Here is a 20,971-nt window from a genome sequence, read left to right on the forward strand (position 1 = left end):
CACAGCCACAATGGGGCACGCTGTTCACAACATTGACATCCGCAAACCGCTTGACCACACGAGGTCATACGTATGTCTGCCATCTGTCCGGTACAGTTCAAACCAGGATTCATCCATGAAGAGCGCAGTTCTCCAGCGTGCCAGTGGTCATGGAAGGTTAGCATTTGCCCACTGAAGTTGGTTACGACACTGAACTGCAGGTCAAGATCCTAGTGAGGATGACGAGCGCGTAGATGAGTTTCCCTGAGACAGTTTCTGACAGTTTGGGCAGAAATTCTTCGGTTGTGCAATCCCCCAGTTTCATCAACTGTCCAGTTGGCTGGTCTCAGATGATCCCACAAGTGAAGAAGCCGGATGGGAAGGTCCTGGGCTGGCGTGGCTGCACATGGCCTGCGGTTTGAGGCCTGTTGGACGTACTGCCGAATTCTCTAAAACTACGTTGGAAGTGGCTCATCGTAGAGAAATTAACATAAAATTCTCTGGCAACAGGTCTGGTGGACATTCCTGCAGTCAGCAAAAAAAACTGAGACATATGTGGCATTGTGTTGTGTGACAAAACTGCACATTTTATTGCCCCCAGCACAAGGTGCACCTGTGTAATGATCATGCTGATTAATCAGCTTCTTGGTATGCCACACCTGTCCCGTGAATGGATTATTTAGGCAAAGTAGAAACACTCACTGAAAGGGTTTTAAACATATTTGTGAGAAATAAGCTTTTTGTGCTTATGGAACATTTCTGGGATCTTTTATTTCAGATCATGAAACATGGGACCAGCGCTTATATTTTTGTTCAGTATATTTGTAGTACAGTCACTACTTCTACTACTAGCCACAATTTTTCTACACTAGTAATTTAAATGTATACACTTGACTACCCTAAAAACAGTTTTTGACACTGTTACCATTTGTAGTAACACTTTGTCATTACTCAGGGGACGATTCAGACTTAGGAAATGTATGATTTTTTAAAGCGTTTTGATTTAAGCACTCAGTATTTGGTATTCAGACTTACCTTATGAAGACATTTAGTAGATTTAAAAACATCTAATCTTGTAGATTATTTAGGGTTAGGAAGGCATTTATAAATCTACCTACTTCATGAAAAAGAAAATTGTTTGGAGAGCCTTTATATACAAAATTCTGAATGAATTTTGATTTGATTCATTTAGAATGTTTATTCATAAATTCATTCACAAATATTCATCCACTTTTAGTGCACTTTGGAGCATACAAAACTACAGCATGTTATCCATACCTGGTTGGAAAAATAGAGAAATTCAAATCAGCTATTTCCACCTTATAAACCAGTATTTTCACTTGTTCATCACATTGACTTTTCATGAACATTTTCACTTAAAAATACATTTCTGCTTATTAAATATATAAATACTCACAATTAAACACGCATTGAAACAGTATGTAAACATTCTTTCATAAATCTGTCAATATTCTTATTTACCATTATGTAACAATCAGACAATAGAAATAGTACAAATAGAATGGCTTTCAGTATAAATGGAGATCCAATAGAATATTTGTATCGTCAGGCAGGATACTTTCCACTGTCCAACCCTATTCATAGTTTAAAGTTCCAGATGAACACAAGGACACAATCACAAGGGAAATCATTTATATATTGTTGGGGACAGAGGTGTAATGGTAGTGGATAATCTGTGGACAGACAGACAGACAGACAGACAGACAGACGCACTGTAGTAAATTCTCCTCATGCCATGATTCTCTTCCAGTTCAGTCTACAGTTTGTCCGTTCTTTGCCAGGCTACACATACGGAGTGAAAATACACAAATTAACAATGTGGGATTATTAGGAAAATATTGGGAAATACAAAAAGAGGATAGGAAATACAAAAGCAAACGTAAACTAATCATCAAATATTTTACCCCAGATTCCTTTGCAGTAACCAACAGTTCAGGGTCGTGTCCACTAGACGTGAAATGTTAGAAAGTGGTCCGAAACTTGGAGGAACTATCTGAACATGTACAATAAAAACATGTTGGTTTTCTGTTGCAAAACATTTCCCTACAGTGTGCGCTAATGAACACTTAACTTCCAGAGGAGTGAAACAAGGCCTTGCGTCACATCTCTCTCTCTCAGTTTGGTATGAGTTTGGTTACGGGTGAGTAGTTGTTCACGATGACCTGGACCACAAAGTCTTTTTGTATCTTAGTGTCCTGGAGCCGGGTCTTATCTGTTAGTAGTTTCCCTGCAAAGAACCAGCGTTGGTGGGCCGCTTCAATATCCTCCTGCCCCTCCAGGGCTGTCTTCAGCTGGGAAATGGAGTCTGACATGGAGGCGCTTATACGTAGGTCCTTACCTGTGGAGGAGAAAGACATTGGTCAAGTTACTTATACAATCTGGGTCTGTTCAGGAATATAGAATGGCATCTTTCAATTAAGGACTCTAGCTTCAAGCTTTAAAACGGCAACATTTCTCTCTGCCTCATGGCAAAATGTGTAAAATCGCAGGAAATTAGCTTTAAAACTGCAACATTTCATCTAAGATGCCAAGAGGAGAGCCTTTAAAAAGTTCCTTCCCAGGGCCGAGACTTGGTTCACCCAGCCATACACTGCCGAAGTCATAGTAAAACTCCTTGTATGCTATTTTGTATCTCACTCAAGTTACGAGGGGGTCCCTGATGAATTTGCTATCACAAAAGTTTGAGAACCCCTGGCATAGGCGATTTCAAGACCCAAAACCTGGTTAGATGGTGTCAAGTTAACTAAAAGGGTGAGTGACTAACTGTGTACTGTTTTGGCAGAGTGAATGTACAAAGACGTGCCACATCCACAAGAGACACCCACATTAATACCCCCCAAACTCTCGTTTGGCTTTAGTCATGGCAGCTGTACTTTTTCATGACCAAGCCGAAAAAACAAGGCAAAATCTAGAGCTTCAGGCCCCCTTTAAACACACTGTCAAAAAAGATGATAATAACTAGGCCTGAGGGGCTGACATTCACACTCCAGATTATTAGTATTGGAATGACCCTGGGGATTGGGCATAGACTTATCCTGGGTGGTGTACTACTTTAATCTAGATAGAGGAGTAAGCGAGCTAACTTTGGTCAACTCTGAGTTCAACTCGGGATAACCGGTGACAAAAGTCTTTGAGCCGTGAGTTGAGGACCAATCAAATTAGATTCCCTCCCTCTCGCAAAAAGTGCATCATCATCCCTTCGTTCTCCGGACCATATTTGAGGAATATATTTTTTTTTAATAGTCATATTCAAATACATATCACACGACACAGTTAGAATTGATAGGATGTATTTGAAACATCACACGCAGTAAAACTTCTAATAGCACATTTCACCCCATAGTCTGCTGAATTTGCAGGTTAACTTTTCTTTCATTTTGATTTGGGCAAAAATGAAAATGTGGCACTGACTCCCCCATGAATTGACTTGCAACTAGTCATGTGCGACATGAACATGCAGGCTGGTAATGATAAAATGTAGGCAGGTGTTTGATCAATATTTACCTTTGTAACATGAATGAAGCCTGAGCTTGAATGGGAAGTTAACTGAAGGTAGCTCATTTCAGAAAAGCCTGAGTACATTGATCTAGATTCATAGTATACCCCTCTTATCTCAATGAAGAACCCCAGAGAGAAATTGAACAACTAAACGACAAAAGAGAAAAGGAAAAGGGTGTCTCTCTTACCGCACGAGAGACGTACTCGTAGCTGGAACTCCTCTTTAGGAGGAGGGGGAGGCTTTTTCTGCTCCTTTAGATTGGGAGCTTGGCTCTCATTGGTGCATTCAGTGATGAGGTTGGTGGGAGGGGCTAGAGTGTAAGCAGGAAGCTGGTAGCGGTTCCCCAGCTCATCATAACCCTCTGTCAGCGTACCTGGATGGGGCAGATAGACACAAAACAAACCTCAGTAACACTCAGTGACAAGCCCTATCTGAAATCAACCCCCAGCCTCTAGGGACCCCTAGACTAGAGGTGGCCAACCCTCTGCCCGGATCTACAGCACAGGCTTTTGCTCTAGCCCTGCTGAAACACACCCGATTCTGCAATGATCTGTTTAGAAAATAATACTAGAATGACGCAATACCACATGTCAAACATGCACATACATTAGAGAGGAGCTTTCCCCCTCTGCTGTGTCCATAATGTCTATGTAGCTAAATCCCTGAGGTCTTGTCATGCTGCCCAGGACTATTATATAACTACACAGCAGTAATCTGACAACCAGAGACACACAGATCTCAAATCAGCTAACTGGTCATGAATTATGTCACCCGTAGCCTGGTGGAACCAGACTGATCGCAGTGTTAAGTGAAACATAAATGGTAAGCCCTCTGTCATGTGATCAGGCTGGTTCCATCAGGACACATCACCCAGGCTATAAAAATACATGGTGGAGCGATTACTATATTGATGCCAGTGCAATCCATTCAGATCTCCACAAGTGCATATAGGGAGTTACACTCCCTATCTAGAACCTAATATGGTTCTTTGGATGTTGCCATAGGAGAACCCTTTGAAGAACCCTTGTTGGTTCTAAGCAGAACCGTTTTGGGTTCCATGTAAAACCCTTTCCACAGGGAGGTTCTACATGAAACCAAAAATTATTCTAACTGGAACCAAAAAGGGTTCCCCGGACAGCCGGAGAACACTTTTGGGGTCAATTTGGGTTTAGGCATATGATTGATATAGCATTATAATGTCCGTCAGGTTGGTGCCAAATGTTATAAATACTCATTTTATATTAGTTAGACGTTACAAGTTAGTTATTAAGATGGAACGTGTGTGTGTGTGTGTGTGTGTGTGTATGCGCTTCTCACCGTGTGGTAGTGTGATGCAGGCTCCATCCACTATGGCCTGAGCCAGTTCCAGGTTGTTAACCTCTGCAGCCACTGCTGCCGCTCGGAGCGCGTCCCAAATCTCCTTCCTGCCATCAAAGGCTGGAGCCGTGTCCCAAAACTCATCCCTCTTACTCCTCAGCTGGCCCTCGGTCATAGGGTACTCACTCTTCCATTTAGGGCACTCCTTCTTAAGGGGCTCATTGCGTCCTGAATGGAAATAAAGAAAAAGTAAATACATCAGGTTGCGTATATTTAATGAGGATATTCAATTCAGCGTTTCGATCTGAATGTACACTGCCATTCCTCTGAATATCATGTAATAGAACACTTATTACAGAGTGTAGCTTACTAGCTCTCATTCATTGTCATTTTTAAATGCCAATCATGTGTGGCTGGAGCTAGCCATTATATAAAGGATTATTAGGGGGCTTGTCTATATTCAGAAGTAGGACATCCACAGACTATTCTCTTGTCTTGTCTTGTCTGTCTTTGACTCATGGCATCAATTGATGAACAGTGAGTGAGAAAACATATAGGGAGAACAGAAGCAACCAAAGCAGAATCGTGTAATTTGACAAAATAGGACAGAAGTGAATAGTCCTGGCAAGCACACCACATTCTAGAAAAACAAAACTTTGCATGAAACATGAAGATCAGATGCATTCATCTTCAAGGTGGATAACAATCAGCTTACAAGATGGACAGAACTCCAGAATAACAATAAACACCAATCATTATATAAAAAGGTGACAAGTAAATGTAACGAGGCAGAAAGTAACCCTCAACAGGAATAGTTATTTAGACACTCTGTCAATGTCTGCCTCTGAGAAAACCAGAAACCTTTGAGTAAATCTCCACTGTGGTTGCCAGGTTGGCCTAGGTCCCTAGGTCTCTCAAGGTTTAAAGATTGGCCGGAGTTCAGGTATATCTGGGGCTTAACTTTATACTGCTGAAGCACATCTCAAGAAGACGTGTGTGTACCCCCTCTGTAAGCATCTTCAGCGTAGAGACTCAGTATAATAGTGGTAGTCATTGTGGTCATAGTGGAGTATACAGTACAGGAACCTAAGGTCACTTTGATTCAGAGAGAGAGGGGGAAATCAAAGTGATTATTTATAGTGCAGTGGACTATCCAGAGTTACATCCACAGACACTCATTTTAGTGGACAACAGTCCAGTGGATTACCACAGTAATCAGGCACCACATAACAGGATTTAGCTCCTGCTATCCCACAATGCATTGCTCCGAGAGGTGAGTGCTGAGTGGAGACTGACAGGTGACTGCTATAGACTCAACAGACCTCAAAATGATGATAACTGAATTCTGAAACAAATCCATATTTCTTAGATCACGAACAAACATAAACCTGAAATAGTAATGAAAAGCATACAACCAGGGGTGCAACTATCACTGGGAACAGGGGGGACATGACCCATATACTCCCTTGGTCACAGGCTGTAGCTGCGACAGCAGATGTTCTGACTTTATACACAGCATTCTTTGAGAGAGGTAGTTAGCAAACCAGGCCAAAGACCCCTCAGAGACACCAATACTCCTTAGCTGGCCCACAAGAATCGAATGGTCTACCATATCAAAACCTTTGGCCAAGTCAATTAAAATAGCAGCACAACTTCGCTTAGAATCAAGGGCAATGGTGACATCATTGAGGACCTTTAAGGTTGCAGTGACACATCGATAACAGTGACACATTAAATAACAGATATGGAATCATGTAGTAACCAAAAAAGTGTATTTTATATTTGAGATTCTTCAAAGTAGCCACCCTTTGCATTGACGACAGCTGCACACTCTTGTCATTCTCTCAACCAGCTTCACCTGGAATACTTTACTCTGGCACTCTGCTTTTCCTCTCTTGAGTTCCCACAGATGCTGAGCACTTGTTGGCTGCTTTTCCTTCACTCTGTGGTCCAACTCATCCCAAACCATCTCAAATGGGTTGAGGTCAGGTGATTGTGGAGGCCGGGTCATCTGATGCAGCATTCCATCACCTTCTTGGTCAAATAGTCCTTACACAGCCTGGAGGTGTGTTGGATCATTGTCCTGTTGAAAAACAAATGATAGTCCTACTAAGCGCAAACCAAATGGGATGGCGTATCGATGCAGAATGCTGTGGTAGTCATGCTGGTTAAGTGTGACTTGAATCTTAAATAAATCACAGACACTGTCACCAGCAAAGCACCATCATACCTTCTCCCCATGCCTCATGGGAGATCATATGCAGAGATCAATCATTCACCTACTCTGCGTCTCACAAAGACAAGGCGGTTGGAACCATAAATCTCACATTTGGTCTCATCAGATCAAAGGACAGATTTCCACCGGTCTAATGTCCAATGCTTGTGTTTCTTGGCCCAAGAAAGTCTCTTCTTCTTATTGGTGTCCTTGTGAGGAATACCTGGGAGAAGCTATTGATGATTATGAATGGATACAGATATGTTTGAATGCCCAGTCATGTTCATATTATTATCTCAGCCATAAACTACTGCAGTTTAAGACCATCCATAGAACATACTAAACTGAGCAAAAAAATAATAATAATCCAATTTTCAGGACCCTGTCTTTCAAAGATAATTAGTACAAATCCAAATAACTTCACAGATCTTCATTGTAAAGAGTTTTACCTTTTTGGGCTACATGGCAGTATTTGGAATTTTGGATGACTGACGTGCCCATAGTAAACTGCCTGTTACTCAGGCCCAGAAGCAAGGATATGCATATAATTGGAAGCATTGGATAGAAAACACTGAAGTTTCTAAAACTGTTAACATAATGTCTGTGAGTATAACAGAACTGATATGGCCCATTCAGGAAATGGGATGTTTTTGATGCGAGTGGTTTTCCATTGAAAGCCTATTGACTATATAAGGGTTTAGGGCCCAGATTGCAGTTCCTATGGTTTCCACTAGATGTCAACAGTCTTTAGACATGGTTTCAGGCTTGTTTTCTGAAAAATTATGAAGAATAAGACCTTTTGGAATCATGCAGTACTGGTTTTTGCATGTGACTGTGTGCGCGCTTTTCATTATTTTTCCTTTCTATTGAATACGCTATTGTCCGGTTGAAATATGATCAATTATTTAGTTAATTGTCAACCTGAGGATTAATTATAAACATCGTTTGACATGTTTCGACAAACTTTACCGGTACTATTAGGATGTATTCATCTGCATGTTTTGACCGCCTTTGAGCCAGTGGATTACTGACCAAAACACGCCAACAAAACTGAGTTTTTGGGATATAAAGGGACTTTATCGAACAAAACAACCATTTATTGTATAGCTGGGACCCTTTGGATTGCCAACAGAGGAAGATCTTCAAAGGTAAGTGATTTATTTTCGTGACGCCTCTGCTTGGTTGGAAAATGTTTGTATGTTTTTGTATGCGGGGTGCTGTCCTCAGATAATCGCATGGTATGCTTTCGGCGTAAAGCCTTTTTGAAATCTGACAAAGCGGCTGGATTAACAAGAAGTTCATCTTTTAACCAATTTTTAACACTTGTATTTTCATGAATGTTTATTATTACTATTTTTGTCATTTTAATTTGGCGCTCTGCAATTTCACTGGATGTTGTCGAGGTGGGACGCTAGCGTCCCAATGAGCACAAAGAAGTTACACTGTTTCGCACTCTTGTTCAATGAACCATAAACAATTAATGAACATGCACCTGAGGAATGGTCGTTAAGACACTAAAAGCTTACAGACGGTAGGCAATTAAGGTCACAGTTATGAAAATGTAGGACACAAAAGAGGCCTTTCTACTGACTGAAAAACACCGAAAGAAAGATGCCCCGGGTTCCTGCTCATCTGCGTGAACGTGCCTTAGGCATGCTGCAAGGAGGCATGAGGACTGCAGTTGTGGCCAGGGCAATAAATTGCAATGTTCGTACTGTGAGACGCCTAAGACAGCGCTACAGGGAGACAGGACGGACAGCTGATCATCCTCGCAGTGGCAGACCACGTGTAACAACACCAGCACAGGATCGGTACATCCGAACATCCCACCTGCGGAACAGGTACAGGATGGCAACAACAACTTCCCGACTTACACCAGGAATGCACAATCCCTCCATCAGTGCTCAGACTGTCTGCAATAGGCTGAGAGAGGCTGGACTGAGGGCTTGTAGGCCTGTTGTAAAGCAGGTCCTCACCAGACATCAGTGGAAACAACGTCGCCTATGGGCACAAACCCACTGTCGCTGGACCAGACAGGACTGTCAAAAACTGCTCTTTACTGACGAGTTGCGATTTTGTCTCACCAGGGGTGATGGTCAGATTTGCGTTTATTGTCGAAGGAATGAGCGTTACACCGAGGCCTGTACTCTGGAGCGGGATTGATTTGGAGGTGGAGGGTCTGTCATGGTCTGGGGCGGTGTGTCACGACATCATCGGACTGAGCTTGTTGTCATTGCAGTCAATATTAAACGCTGACATCCTCATCCCTCATGTGGTAGCCTTCCTCCAGGTTCATCCTGACACGACCCTCCAGCATGACAATGCCACCAGCCATGCTGCTCGTTCTGTGCATGATTTCCTGCAAGACAGGAATGTCAGTGTTCTGCCATGGCCAGCGAAGAGCCCGGATCACAATCCCATTGAGCACATCTGGGACCTGTTGGATTGGAGGGTGAGGGCTAGGGCCATTCTACCCAGAAATGTCCGGGAACATGCAGGTGCCTTGGTGGAGGAGTGGGGTAACATCTCACATCAATAACTGTCAGATCTGGTGCAGTCCATGAGGAGGAGATGCACTGTAGTACTTAATGCAGCTGATACTGACTGTTACTTTTGATTTTGACCCCCCCTTTGTTAAGGACACATTATTCCATTTATGTTAGTCACATGTCTGTGGAACTTGTTCAGTTTATGTCTCAGTTGTTGAATCTTATGTTCCTACAAATATTTACACATATTAAGTTTTCTGAAAATAAACGCAGTTGACAGTGAGAGGACTTTTCTTTTTGTGGACTAATCCATTGAGGCCACAGAGATGACACGGTCCAAGATTATAGAGATTGTGGCTCAGATGCACAAGGCATGTCTCTCTCCAGAATGTGTTCTCTCCCGCCATTCATTGCTTCATAACTTTATTGTGTGCATTGTGTGCCAAGCTTGTAACGTCATACCCAAGAAGACTTGAGGTTGTAATCACTGCCAAAGGTGTTTCAACAAAGTACTGACTAAAGGATCTGAATACTTATGAAAACTTGATATTTCAGTAGTTTATTTTTAATACATTTACAAAAAAATCTAAAAAACTGTTTTTTCTTTGTCACTACAGGTATTGTATGTAGATTTATGAGGGGGAAAATCAATTTTAGAATATGGCTCTAACGTAACAAAATGTAGAAAACGTCAAGGGGTCTGAATACTTTCCGAATGCACTGTTTATACCTAAATGATCCTTACCAGTTTAATTTTTAAATTTTTTATTACACCATTTCTGAAATATTATATTTAAGTATGTAAATGAGGAAATATACTGTGCCTATACCACCAAACCACTTTTCTGGACACTAAATGAAGTGTGAGAGCAAAATTACAAGATCATGTTATAATAATGTTATTGCATCAAATGGTTGTTTTATGGAATAGAATAGGTTTCTTAGAACACTCTGTGTGTGACCCTGTTTTCCACACAATCAGAACAGTCTTTACGGCAGATACTGTCTGCTGTGAATTATAAAATTATTTTATGGGAAGTCTCACGTTGTGACCCATTCCACACATCTGTTGTTTGTCATGTAGACTAAGTATCTTTGCTATAAAAGGTGTTTGTATTCTTTGTCTCGGGGCTCTCAACGAATCATCTAAGGGTGGTTTGTCAAGCAGCCATCGTTATTGCAGAGCCCTCACATCATTCACTTGTGTGTGTTTGTGACATACTCTCCGTATTAATAAGTGAATAAATATTTAGTTTAAGTATAACTCTGACTTGTGTGATAACTTTGTCTCTCCTCATTTGATAAAGAAATCAGCACCACAAAAGTCAGCAGATTTTGGGGGTTTTCATTTGAATAAGACACTCCAGGACGTTTCACAGATTGCGGATAAACACTATTTTCATCTTAACATCTAAAGAAAACACTAATGCCATGTATGAGCAATGTATTTCTGCATATATTGTATTCTCTAAGATATCACATAATTTTCAAGATATCAACAAATGCTCATACAGTGGGGCAAAAAAGTATTTAGTCAGCCACCAATTGTAAAAGTTCTCCCACTTAAAAGGATGAGAGAGGCCTGTAATTTTCATCATAGGTACACTTCAACTATGACAGACAAAATGAGAAAAATAATCCAGAAAATCACATTGTAGGATTTTTTAGGAATTTATTTGCAGATTATGGTGGAAAATAAGTATTTGGTCAATAACAAAAGTTTATCTCAATACATTGTTATATACCCTTTGTTGGCAATGACAGAGGTCAAACGTTTTCTGTAAGTCTTCACAAGGTTTTCACACACTGTTTCTGGAATTTTGGCCCATTCCTCCATGCAGATCTCCTCTAGAGCAGTGATGTTTTGGGGCTGTTGCTGGGCAACACGGACTTTCAACTCCCTCCAAAGATTTTCTATTGGGTTGAGATCTGGAGACTGGCTAGGCCACTCCAGGACCTTGAAATGCTTCTTACAAAGCCACTCCTTTGTTGCCCAGGCGGTGTGTTTGGGATCATTGTCATGCTGAAAGACCCAGCCACGTTTCATCTTCAATGCCCTTGCTGATGGAAGGAGGTTTTCACTCAAAATCTCACGATACATGGCCCCATTCATTCTTTCCTTTACACGGATCAGTCGTCCTGGTCCCTTTGCAGAAAAACAGCCCCAAAGCATGATGTTTCCACCCCCATGCTTCACAGTAGGTATGGTGTTCTTTGGATGCAACTCAGCATTCTTTGTACTCCAAACACGACAAGTTGAGTTTTTACCAATAAGTTATATTTTGGTTTCATCTGACCATATGACATTCTCCCCATCTTCTTCTGGATCATCCAAATGCTCTCTAGCAAACTTCAGACGGGCCTGGACATGTACTGGCTTAAGCAGGGGGACACGTCTGGCACTGCAGGATTTGAGTCCCTGGCAGCATAGTGTGTTACTAATGGTAGGCTTTGTTTCTTTGGTCCCAGCTCTCTGCAGGTCATTCACTAGGTCCCCCCGTGTGGTTCTGCGATTTTTGCTCACCGTTCTTGTGATCATTTTGACCCCAGGGGGTGAGATCTTGCGTGGAGCCCCAGATCGAGGGAGATTATTAGTGGTCTTGTATGTCTTCCATTTCCTAATAATTGCTCCCACAGTTGATTTCTTCAAACCAAGCTGCTTACCTATTGCAGATTCAGTCTTCCCAGCCTGGTGCAGGTCTACAATTTTGTTTCTGGTGTCCTTTGACAGCTCTTTGGTCTTGGCCATAGTGGAGTTTGGAGTGTGACTGTTTGAGGTTGTGGACAGGTGTATTTTATACTGATAACAAGTTCAAACAGGTGCCATTAATACAGGTAACAAGTGGAGGACAGAGGAGCCTCTTAAAGAAGAAGTTACAGGTCTGTGAGAGCCAGAAATCTTGCTTGTTTGTAGGTGACCAAATACTTATTTTCCACCATAATTTGCAAATAAATTCATTAAAAATCCTACAATGTGATTTTCTGGATTTTTTTTCTCATTTTGTCTGTCATAGTTGGAGTGTACCTATGATGAAAATTACAGGCCTCTCTCATCTTTTTAAGTGGGAGAACTTGCACAATTGGTGGCTGACTAAATACTTTTTTGCCCCACTGTAAGTCTAAAGAATACATTTCAGAAGAAGCATACAAAATGTGGTGAATGCACATGCTTCTGAAGCCAAGATATGATACATCCATATCCATCACATCCACAACCGTTATGGATGTTACGGATATAATAACGCTGAAAAAGGATACCGAAAAAAAAGAGAACAATTATAAACCACATAAAACCTTGACGAAAGAGAGCTTTATTTTCAAGACGATCTGATGTAAGAGGCATATTTGACATATTTTACATGTAACGTCGCCTGTCCCAATCACACCCCTATCTTCACAAGACATAATAACTAGCAAATAAAACTCAAGACACTTCTATTCGGGCATCTTCAAAATGTCATAACAAACACTGGCGGACAACTGTGAGTGGGAAAACAAGCTCTGTGAGAACTTTCTAAACGCTGTGAAATGTGATTGTCTGAAAAGCCATATTTGAGACATGGCCTCCTATTCTGTAATGGACAAATGTAAATGTAACTATTTCATAAAAGGGACATAGTGAATGCTATGGAGTGTCTATCAGGGACTGCAAAACACTGAACAAAGTGCTGATTTGCCCCTAGAATCACATAATAGGCATTACAATGCCTTGGGTGATGGCACTGGTATAGTAGTATAGGAGAGAGGTCAGAGCTAACAGAATGATCCCAGGGCAGCCACCTGGACTTCAGCCCGTCTACCAAACCCTTTCCAGGAAGTAGATTAGAGGAATAGATCAGAAACTGGAGGTTCTGATGAATGGGATAATACTTACTGCACAGCCAAAAGCACATTGACCCCTAAAGTTTAAATGTGTGACTCCCTTGAATACCAGTCAACAAAAATCCTTGCATCAATGCACTCATATTTCATGCAAATCTAACGAATGTATGTTTCCCTCATACAGGCAGTGGCTATAATGGAAGTTTGATACTGGTCTCCAGCCCTGACAGATGGTGCACAATACATCAACAGTCAAACATCACTGGGAAACATACAAATCCTTTGTGTGCTGCAGGTTAGGCTGAGTTTAACGGAGATCCCGCCACTTTTCAACCTCATATTGATTATCTCCAGCACCAAACCAGTGCCTACATATGTGAAAACAGAGCCTTTCTATGATCTGTGTTTGAAAGAAAATAAGAAGGTCCTAAAAAATGCTTCTCTGACACCACAGGGTAGGATTAGCAAGAGGGATGGTATTTTGTTGCTCCCCACATCACTGTGGATCTCATAGTGTTTTAAAATCATGTTTTAACTTTTGAAGATGTCATGGGGTAGAACTTTTTAACTTTATATTTCTTCCTACAAAAAGGTAGAAATGTGCCGTTTTCACATATTTAGATACTGGTATTATGTTTGAGATAATGAAAACTAGGTTGAAAAGTGGTGGAATTGCCCTTTAATAGTCACTATTATATAGTTATTACACACGTTTGACTCCTGATACTACTACAGTATATTTCCATAATAATTAGTCTAAATCCCCTTATTTACACTACATACTTCCTTCTCCTCATAACCCTTCAGGGGGGTTGGGTTAAATGCGGAAGACACATTTCAGTTGAATACATTCAGTTGGACAACTGACTAGCTATCCCCCTTTCCCTTTCCCTTCATAAACATCCCCTGTCCCCTGTTAACTGAATTCATGAAATGAGGTAGGTTATATTAACTCGTCACACTATAGCTTAAGACAGATGTATTACAACCTAATAACAAGTTGTTACTAATATCTAAATGACCACATCTTACACTTCTTCAATTTGACATGTTGGAAAACAAACTACACGCAGACTTAATACTTTTATGTTATTGGCAATTGAAGCTCTAGAACGATGAGGCTCACTAGCACAGTCATCCAGCACTCCAACAATCCATAGTCCATCTGCATCCATACTCACTTTTCAGCACCACCTTAATGGGAGACTGTGAGGGGTGGTACGGATGGTAGTCCCTAGAGTTAGCGACTCCCATGTTCTTCTCCTTCTCTCTCCCAGAGATTTTATGTGTGTGTTAGACACACAATCTCTTAGTTCCAGATACCGTTGTTTAAATCAAACACAACACTGACTCAGCGTCAGAAAAAAACAGCCCTTCAGAGACTCCAACCAGAAATTGAAGCTTACGTCTAAGGTTGCAGTGGTCAAGGGTATGATCCCACCACCTGGACTAGATTCTCCCGCTTTGGCTATCCGTGACGACTACAGTTATCCTTGTGGAATCTGAGCTAGGTTAGCTAGCTGTTGTGACACTTCCCTAGTTCTTTACTAACGAATGCCTTAATAACACACACACACACCCAGCCACCCAAAAAACCACAGGATCAATATATGACAGATGGAATATCTGGCTGCATATGCCATAAACAGCATCTATCAATAGTATCCTATCCAGATTGGCTAGGTAGGCAGCTAATGCTTACACAACAGCACAAATCCAATTAGCTATTTAGGGGAAGAGGTCAAGAATAACCCAAGTCAACACCACAACCCCATTATAGACTTTAAACTCTGGTCAGACCATGCTAATCTGCTGTGAATGGGATTGCACCTGTTGATGGGCAGTTCAAGGTATACTCCATTGTACAACTGTTTGGGGGTAGATAGTTCTAGGTAGAATCCATTGTACATCTCTTTGGGGGGAGGGGGGGGGGGGGTACTTCTTGGTATAATCCAATGTATAGGTTACCTGTTTGTTAAGAAACAAACTTGGCCTTGGAAAGTTCCAGGTATGATCCATTGCAGACCAGCCTAGACCAGAGACTATAGCTTCTGTAGAAGGGTTTTACATTAGCTTAACCATCATTTATATATTATGCCAATTACGCTTTTATCCAAAGTGACTAACAGTCATGCGTGCATCCATTTTATGTATGGGTGGTCCACAGAATCAAACCCACTATCCTGGCATTGCAACCGCCATGCTCTACCAACTGAGCAACAGAGGACCACGTACAATCATATGATAATCCTAACAAAAAGGACCAAATGTTTTTGTTATCATAGGTGACATTGTAAACAAATAATGTAGTATATAGGTAAATCCATTTGAATTAAATCACTTTTTGACCACACCCCTTTTCATTTAAACAAAACTTTCAATACGTGTTTGCCCATAGAAGGTCAGAAAGGGACTTTTTGGGCCTGAATGCCAAAATATTTAGGAATTAGAGGTGCTCAAAGTTTAAACTCTGTTTGAAAGCTGATGGGTTCCTTCTCTTTTTAATAGAGGCAATCAAAACTCTGTTTTCTCACACAATTTCATAGCACAGTTTATAGAAATGTTGCGCAACAGGAACACATTTCATCTTATGCATCAACCAGCTATGAGGAGCTGGCTCTCTCTGCGCAACAGGTGATCATATTCTGCTATAACTCTGAATAACAGGGCTCTAATGAAGTGTTTGATTTGATTTCTGATTGCATTTGCATTGATGTCAGAGTGATTAGAGGGACACTAGCAACTGGCAGTTAGCATGTTTGGTAGGCTACTACTAATGACCATCGGAAGCATCAGAGCACAGTTTTGGAGAAGTCTAGTTACTGTGACTCAATGGTCACGTGGAATTTCACTGCGGTAATGACTCCTGACTGCCAGCGGAAATATGGTCACCATAACAGCCCTAGTTACCGGTGTTTCTGTAACCTGAGATGGAGTTTGCAAAACAAATGGCCACTGGATTGATGCAAATAATCATGATATAATTCTGCCTGGTAGGCATAGGCTACTTTGAGTGAAGTATACACAATGCCCACTGAAGAAAAGTGGGTATATGACGTATACCCTCCACTACACCACTGTCTGCAGAGCATTATACAGTCAGAATTTCTTACCTCCTCGTTTTTTTCTCCATGTAGAGGTCCTGGCAGGCCCTGGTCTGTCCAGCTGATCCCTCCCCACACACCCGCCCATGACGGTCTCTGCAGAGCCATACAATTACATAACATCAGTAGCTACATAACATCAGGAAAACACACACACACACAGGAAAGAGATAAAAGATTAACAGTTATCAATCAGTTATAATGTTGCCAAACAAATGTAAGGGGAGCTATTGAAATATAGAAACAAAACAAATCATAAACATTGTGTTTTTTTAATTCATCCAAAGACAATACTTGTCAGTATGATATATACCTGCAAAACACATCTCAGATTTGGATGGTCAATGACATTGGCTCATTGTTTAATTGGTGATGCTGTAATGGCAACGTTTACATGCCACATCTACCATGAGCTGTCAATGTGTCTGACAGCTCGAGCTCACAAACTGCAATTAAGATAGCAAGATGGCTGTTTCCATTAGCTTGAAGACTTGACATTGAATTGCATTGGATTGGATTCAACATTCCGCATAAATGTGCATTTGGATCAGGGAAGTTCTCTCTCAACCTCTACAAGCCCAGTATGTTTAATAAAATTATATTTTACTGGTTGTCGCGTGGTTGGTCCTTTTGCAGGTAAGAATGTGAGACAATATATCCACAGGAAAGTATGATTACACTAACTTTTGGAAAGCACTGGTAGTCACCTGAAGCACCTGCAGAAACATGTAAACACATGCACGAGCTCCTGCTGATGCTTTAGATGATATAAATCTGAAGGCATAGTACTTTGAAACGTTAATGTAATTATATTGTCCTATGGATATATTGTCTCACATTCCTACCTGCAAAATGACGAACCACACAGACAACCAGTAAAGTAAATTACAATATAATTGTATTCTAGCCTCGGAATGCTAGTCCCAGATGTTGCCTGTCGCATTCAGCCAATCCGGTTGCATCAATCAAACTGAAGGGGAAGAAAGTAAGCATAGTACCCCCTTTTTTCTGCCATTTCAAAATTAAATATTAGTTAAGGAGGAAATCCAAGCCTTGCATGAATGGAGAATGGTGTATGTACGAACCGGTCGCTGGGGGGTCACAAGTGTATCACCAGCTGTGCACATCAAGCCAAGATGATAGTAAAGATCCATAAAACCACTAGCGGCTTCCCAGGCAAATTTCATTCAACATTCTGGATTGTGGGATTGAAAGGAATTTTTCTGATCCACATACATGCTCACTTATGCCCGATGTAGAATTGAATGCAATTCGATATCGGGTCTTCAGGCTGTTTCCACATGTCTTGGTTTTGTATCTATCAAATCAATGCAACCGTAGCTTAAAAACTACACACATTAGACAATTCTGTCAGCGCTGTTATTTGCAATTATTGCATTTGTAAACAATCAATTCAACAAAACAGGTTTTTATTTACCAGATATCCAGTTCGTTAAACTCAGCATTTGTCTGCAGTTGGTTTGCCACATCCAAATAACTTAAACTCCAAAGTTAGTTCTGGATTCAGCTGCAGCGATACGTGAGATGAGACACGAGTCAGCAGCTTTGCGCTGTGTCTGTCCTGTCACCTTTGCGCCAACAGGTGCCTATTCTCACAGCCGTTGTGCCAAGCCTGACCTGTGTGACGCTAGCCGTAATAAGGAATAGCCACAATCGTGATATTTGAGGTTCGCCTTAAAAATAAAGGTCCCCATTGAACGTGATTCAAACGGATATAAATAGTGGAATCATGGACTAGATTTAAAATATATATATATATAAAAAAACTTTATTTAGATCATGCTAAACAGGGTCGGAATGTTCTATAAAAATTCAACGAAAGACAAGATTTAGTTAATTTGACACAAAAAAGAAAACATCCGTTGAATTAGTACTCTGGATGTATTAGACTTTAGAATTGCATTGGAGACTTACAGTGCATTCGGAAAGTATTCAGACCCCTTGACTTTTTCCACATTTTGGTACGTTACAGCCTTATTCTAAAACTGATTCATTCGTTTTTTCCCCCTCAATCTACACATTATTGCATTTTGTTTAATTTATAACATTCCGACCTTGTTAAGCGTTATCTGGTCAAAATATGAAATGGTTCCACTATTTGTTGTATCCGTTTGAATCACTTTCAACGAGGCAACTTTTATTTTGAAGGCATTCCACTAGCATGGCTAATCCTTATTGTGGCTAGCTTCACACAGGCCCAAGACTGTGCCTGCTCTGACCCCTGCGTCCCAAAACTAGATTATCTTTTCGTTCGAATAAAAAAGGCCGCGGTATAAAAGCTAGAGTTGGTGTACTTGCAATAGATTGAAAACGCCCTGCGCCGTGTCTGATAAGGTAAACATGTGGATTCATCCATGCAATCAATCTGCAGCTTGTTTATAGATTTAATCGCCTTTCACTCGGCGTTCACTGTCCCGACGACAAATTAATCGGAAACGCATGCGCAGTATAAACAGCAGCAGCAAGAAATATAATTTTTAGCTTAATCAACCATTTCTCTTAAAACAGACAGCCATAAAATGGTATACATGCATGTATGTAAATATAGTTCATTAAGAACCCTACATCAAATAGAAAATTGTTCAGGCCATATATTTCCTGATTTTTATTTAGATGAAGAACATTTGAGATAAATAATTCCCCATAAAATTACAATCCACAGGGCACGAGTGGTCATTGAACGATTTGATGAGCACGAAAACGATGTAAACCATATGCCATGGTCGTCTCAGTCACCAGATCTCAACCCAATTGAACATTTATGGGATATTCTGGAGCAGCGCCTGAGACAGCGTTTTCCACCACCATTGGTGAACAAAACAGCAAATCATGGAATTTCTCGTGAAAGAATGGTGTCACATCCCTCCAAACGAGTTCCAGACACTTGTAAAATCTATGCCAAGGTGCAATGAAGCTGTTCTGGCTCGTGGTAAACCTTCGCACCAGTCTGAGGTCCTGAGCGCTCTGGAGCAGGTTTTCATCAAGGATCTCTCTGTACTTTGCTCTGTTCGTCTTTCTCTCTATCCTCACTAGTCTCCCAGTCCCTGTCGCTGAAAAACATCCCCACAGAATGATGCTGGCATCACCATGCTTCACCGTAGGGATGGTGCCAGGTTTCATCCAGACGGGACACTTGGATTTCAGGCCAAAGAGTTCCATCTTGGTTTCATCAGACCAGAGAATATCTTGTTTCTCGTCGTCTGAGAGTCTCTAAGTGCCTTTTGGCAAACTCCAAGAGGACTGTCATGTGCCTTTTACTGAGGTGTGGCTTTGTCTGGCCACTCTAACATAAAGGCCTAATTGGTGGGGTGCTGCAGAGATAGTTGTCTTTCTGGAAGATTCTCCCAACGCCACAGAGGAACTCTGGAGCCATGTCAGAGTGACCATCGGGTGCTTGGTCACCTGCCTGACCAAGGCCCTTCTCCCTCGATTGCTCGGTTGGCCTCAACACAATCCTGTCTTGGAGCTCTACTGACACTTTCTTTGACCTCATGCGGGACCTTTATATAGACAGGTGTGTGACTCCAATCAAGTTGTACAAACATCTCAAGGATGGCCAATGGAAACATGATGCACCTGAGCTCAATTTTGAGTTTCATAGTAAAGGGGCTGAATACTTATGTAAATAAGGTTTCTGTTTTTTTTATGTTTAATACATTTGCTAAAATTACAAAACTGTTTTCACTGTGTCATTATGGGGTATTGTGTGTAGATTGATGACAAAATTAATACATTTTAGAAAACAAGGCTGTATTGTAACAAAATATGTAAAAAGTTCTGGATACTTTCCAAATGCACTGTATACACTCACTCACACACACTACATTGACACTCCCACACAAAACCCACACACATACACTACATACGCACACCCACATACCGACACAACACAAACACACATACATATGACGCACACGCACTTTTACACTTATCATTTGCTGCTGCTACTCTGTTCTTTATTTTACTCTTATCATTTTCTATCCTGATGGCTAGTCACTTTACCCTGCCTTCATGTACTTAACTACCGCAAATACCTTGTAACTCTGCACATTGATCTGCTACTGGTACTCTCTGTATATAGCTCCATTGTCTATTAAATGTTTTTCCTCGTTTTACTATTTTATTTGTATTATTATTTTTAAACTGCATCATTGGGAAGGGCTCTTAAGCAAAGTAAAGCACAGTAAAGTCTACAACAGTTTTATTTGGTGCATATGACAAATAAAATACAGTATTATTTGATATCAACCCTGCACTAGTCAAGCTTTACCCCTAACTCCTCAAGCTTCACCCTTGCATTGGTCAGTTATCACCCAAGAAGAGGACGGAGGAGTGAATGGACTTTTGAGAAAAGGCCAGAGAAGAAAAGACAAACCTCTTTAATGATGTAAAGAAAACAGGGTAAAAAGCATTTAATTTAAAGATAAAAAATACAGATAAACATTCAGATATTGTGGAAGCACAGCTTCTCTACCATTTTGGCAGTCTGATATGGATGATTAGA

The 20,971-nt window shown here is 41.0% G+C and overlaps 1 protein-coding gene across 2 annotated transcripts; it reads right to left on the minus strand.

Annotated features, from left to right (window-relative positions):
• Window positions 1-1,157: 1,157 nt before the first annotated feature.
• On the minus strand, window positions 1,158-18,090 carry LOC139381640 (ubiquitin domain-containing protein 1-like). Of its 2 annotated transcripts, XM_071125314.1 has the most exons (5): window positions 17,885-18,090; window positions 16,456-16,542; window positions 4,817-5,044; window positions 3,687-3,872; window positions 1,158-2,338 (listed from the first exon to the last, which is right to left on the minus strand). In XM_071125314.1, the coding sequence occupies exons 1-5, from the start codon at window positions 17,934-17,936 to the stop codon at window positions 2,115-2,117; spliced, it is 777 nt and encodes a 258-aa protein (XP_070981415.1). In that variant the 5' UTR covers window positions 17,937-18,090; the 3' UTR covers window positions 1,158-2,114. The 2 variants fall into 2 exon arrangements, with proteins under 2 accessions (XP_070981415.1, XP_070981416.1); XM_071125315.1 differs by lacking the exons at window positions 16,456-16,542; window positions 17,885-18,090 and adding an exon at window positions 14,524-14,919 and having other exon boundaries at window positions 1,463-2,338.
• Window positions 18,091-20,971: the final 2,881 nt, after the last annotated feature.

This window comes from Oncorhynchus clarkii, chromosome 23 (assembly GCF_045791955.1).
Source record: "Oncorhynchus clarkii lewisi isolate Uvic-CL-2024 chromosome 23, UVic_Ocla_1.0, whole genome shotgun sequence".
Taxonomy (NCBI): Eukaryota; Metazoa; Chordata; class Actinopteri; order Salmoniformes; family Salmonidae; genus Oncorhynchus; species Oncorhynchus clarkii.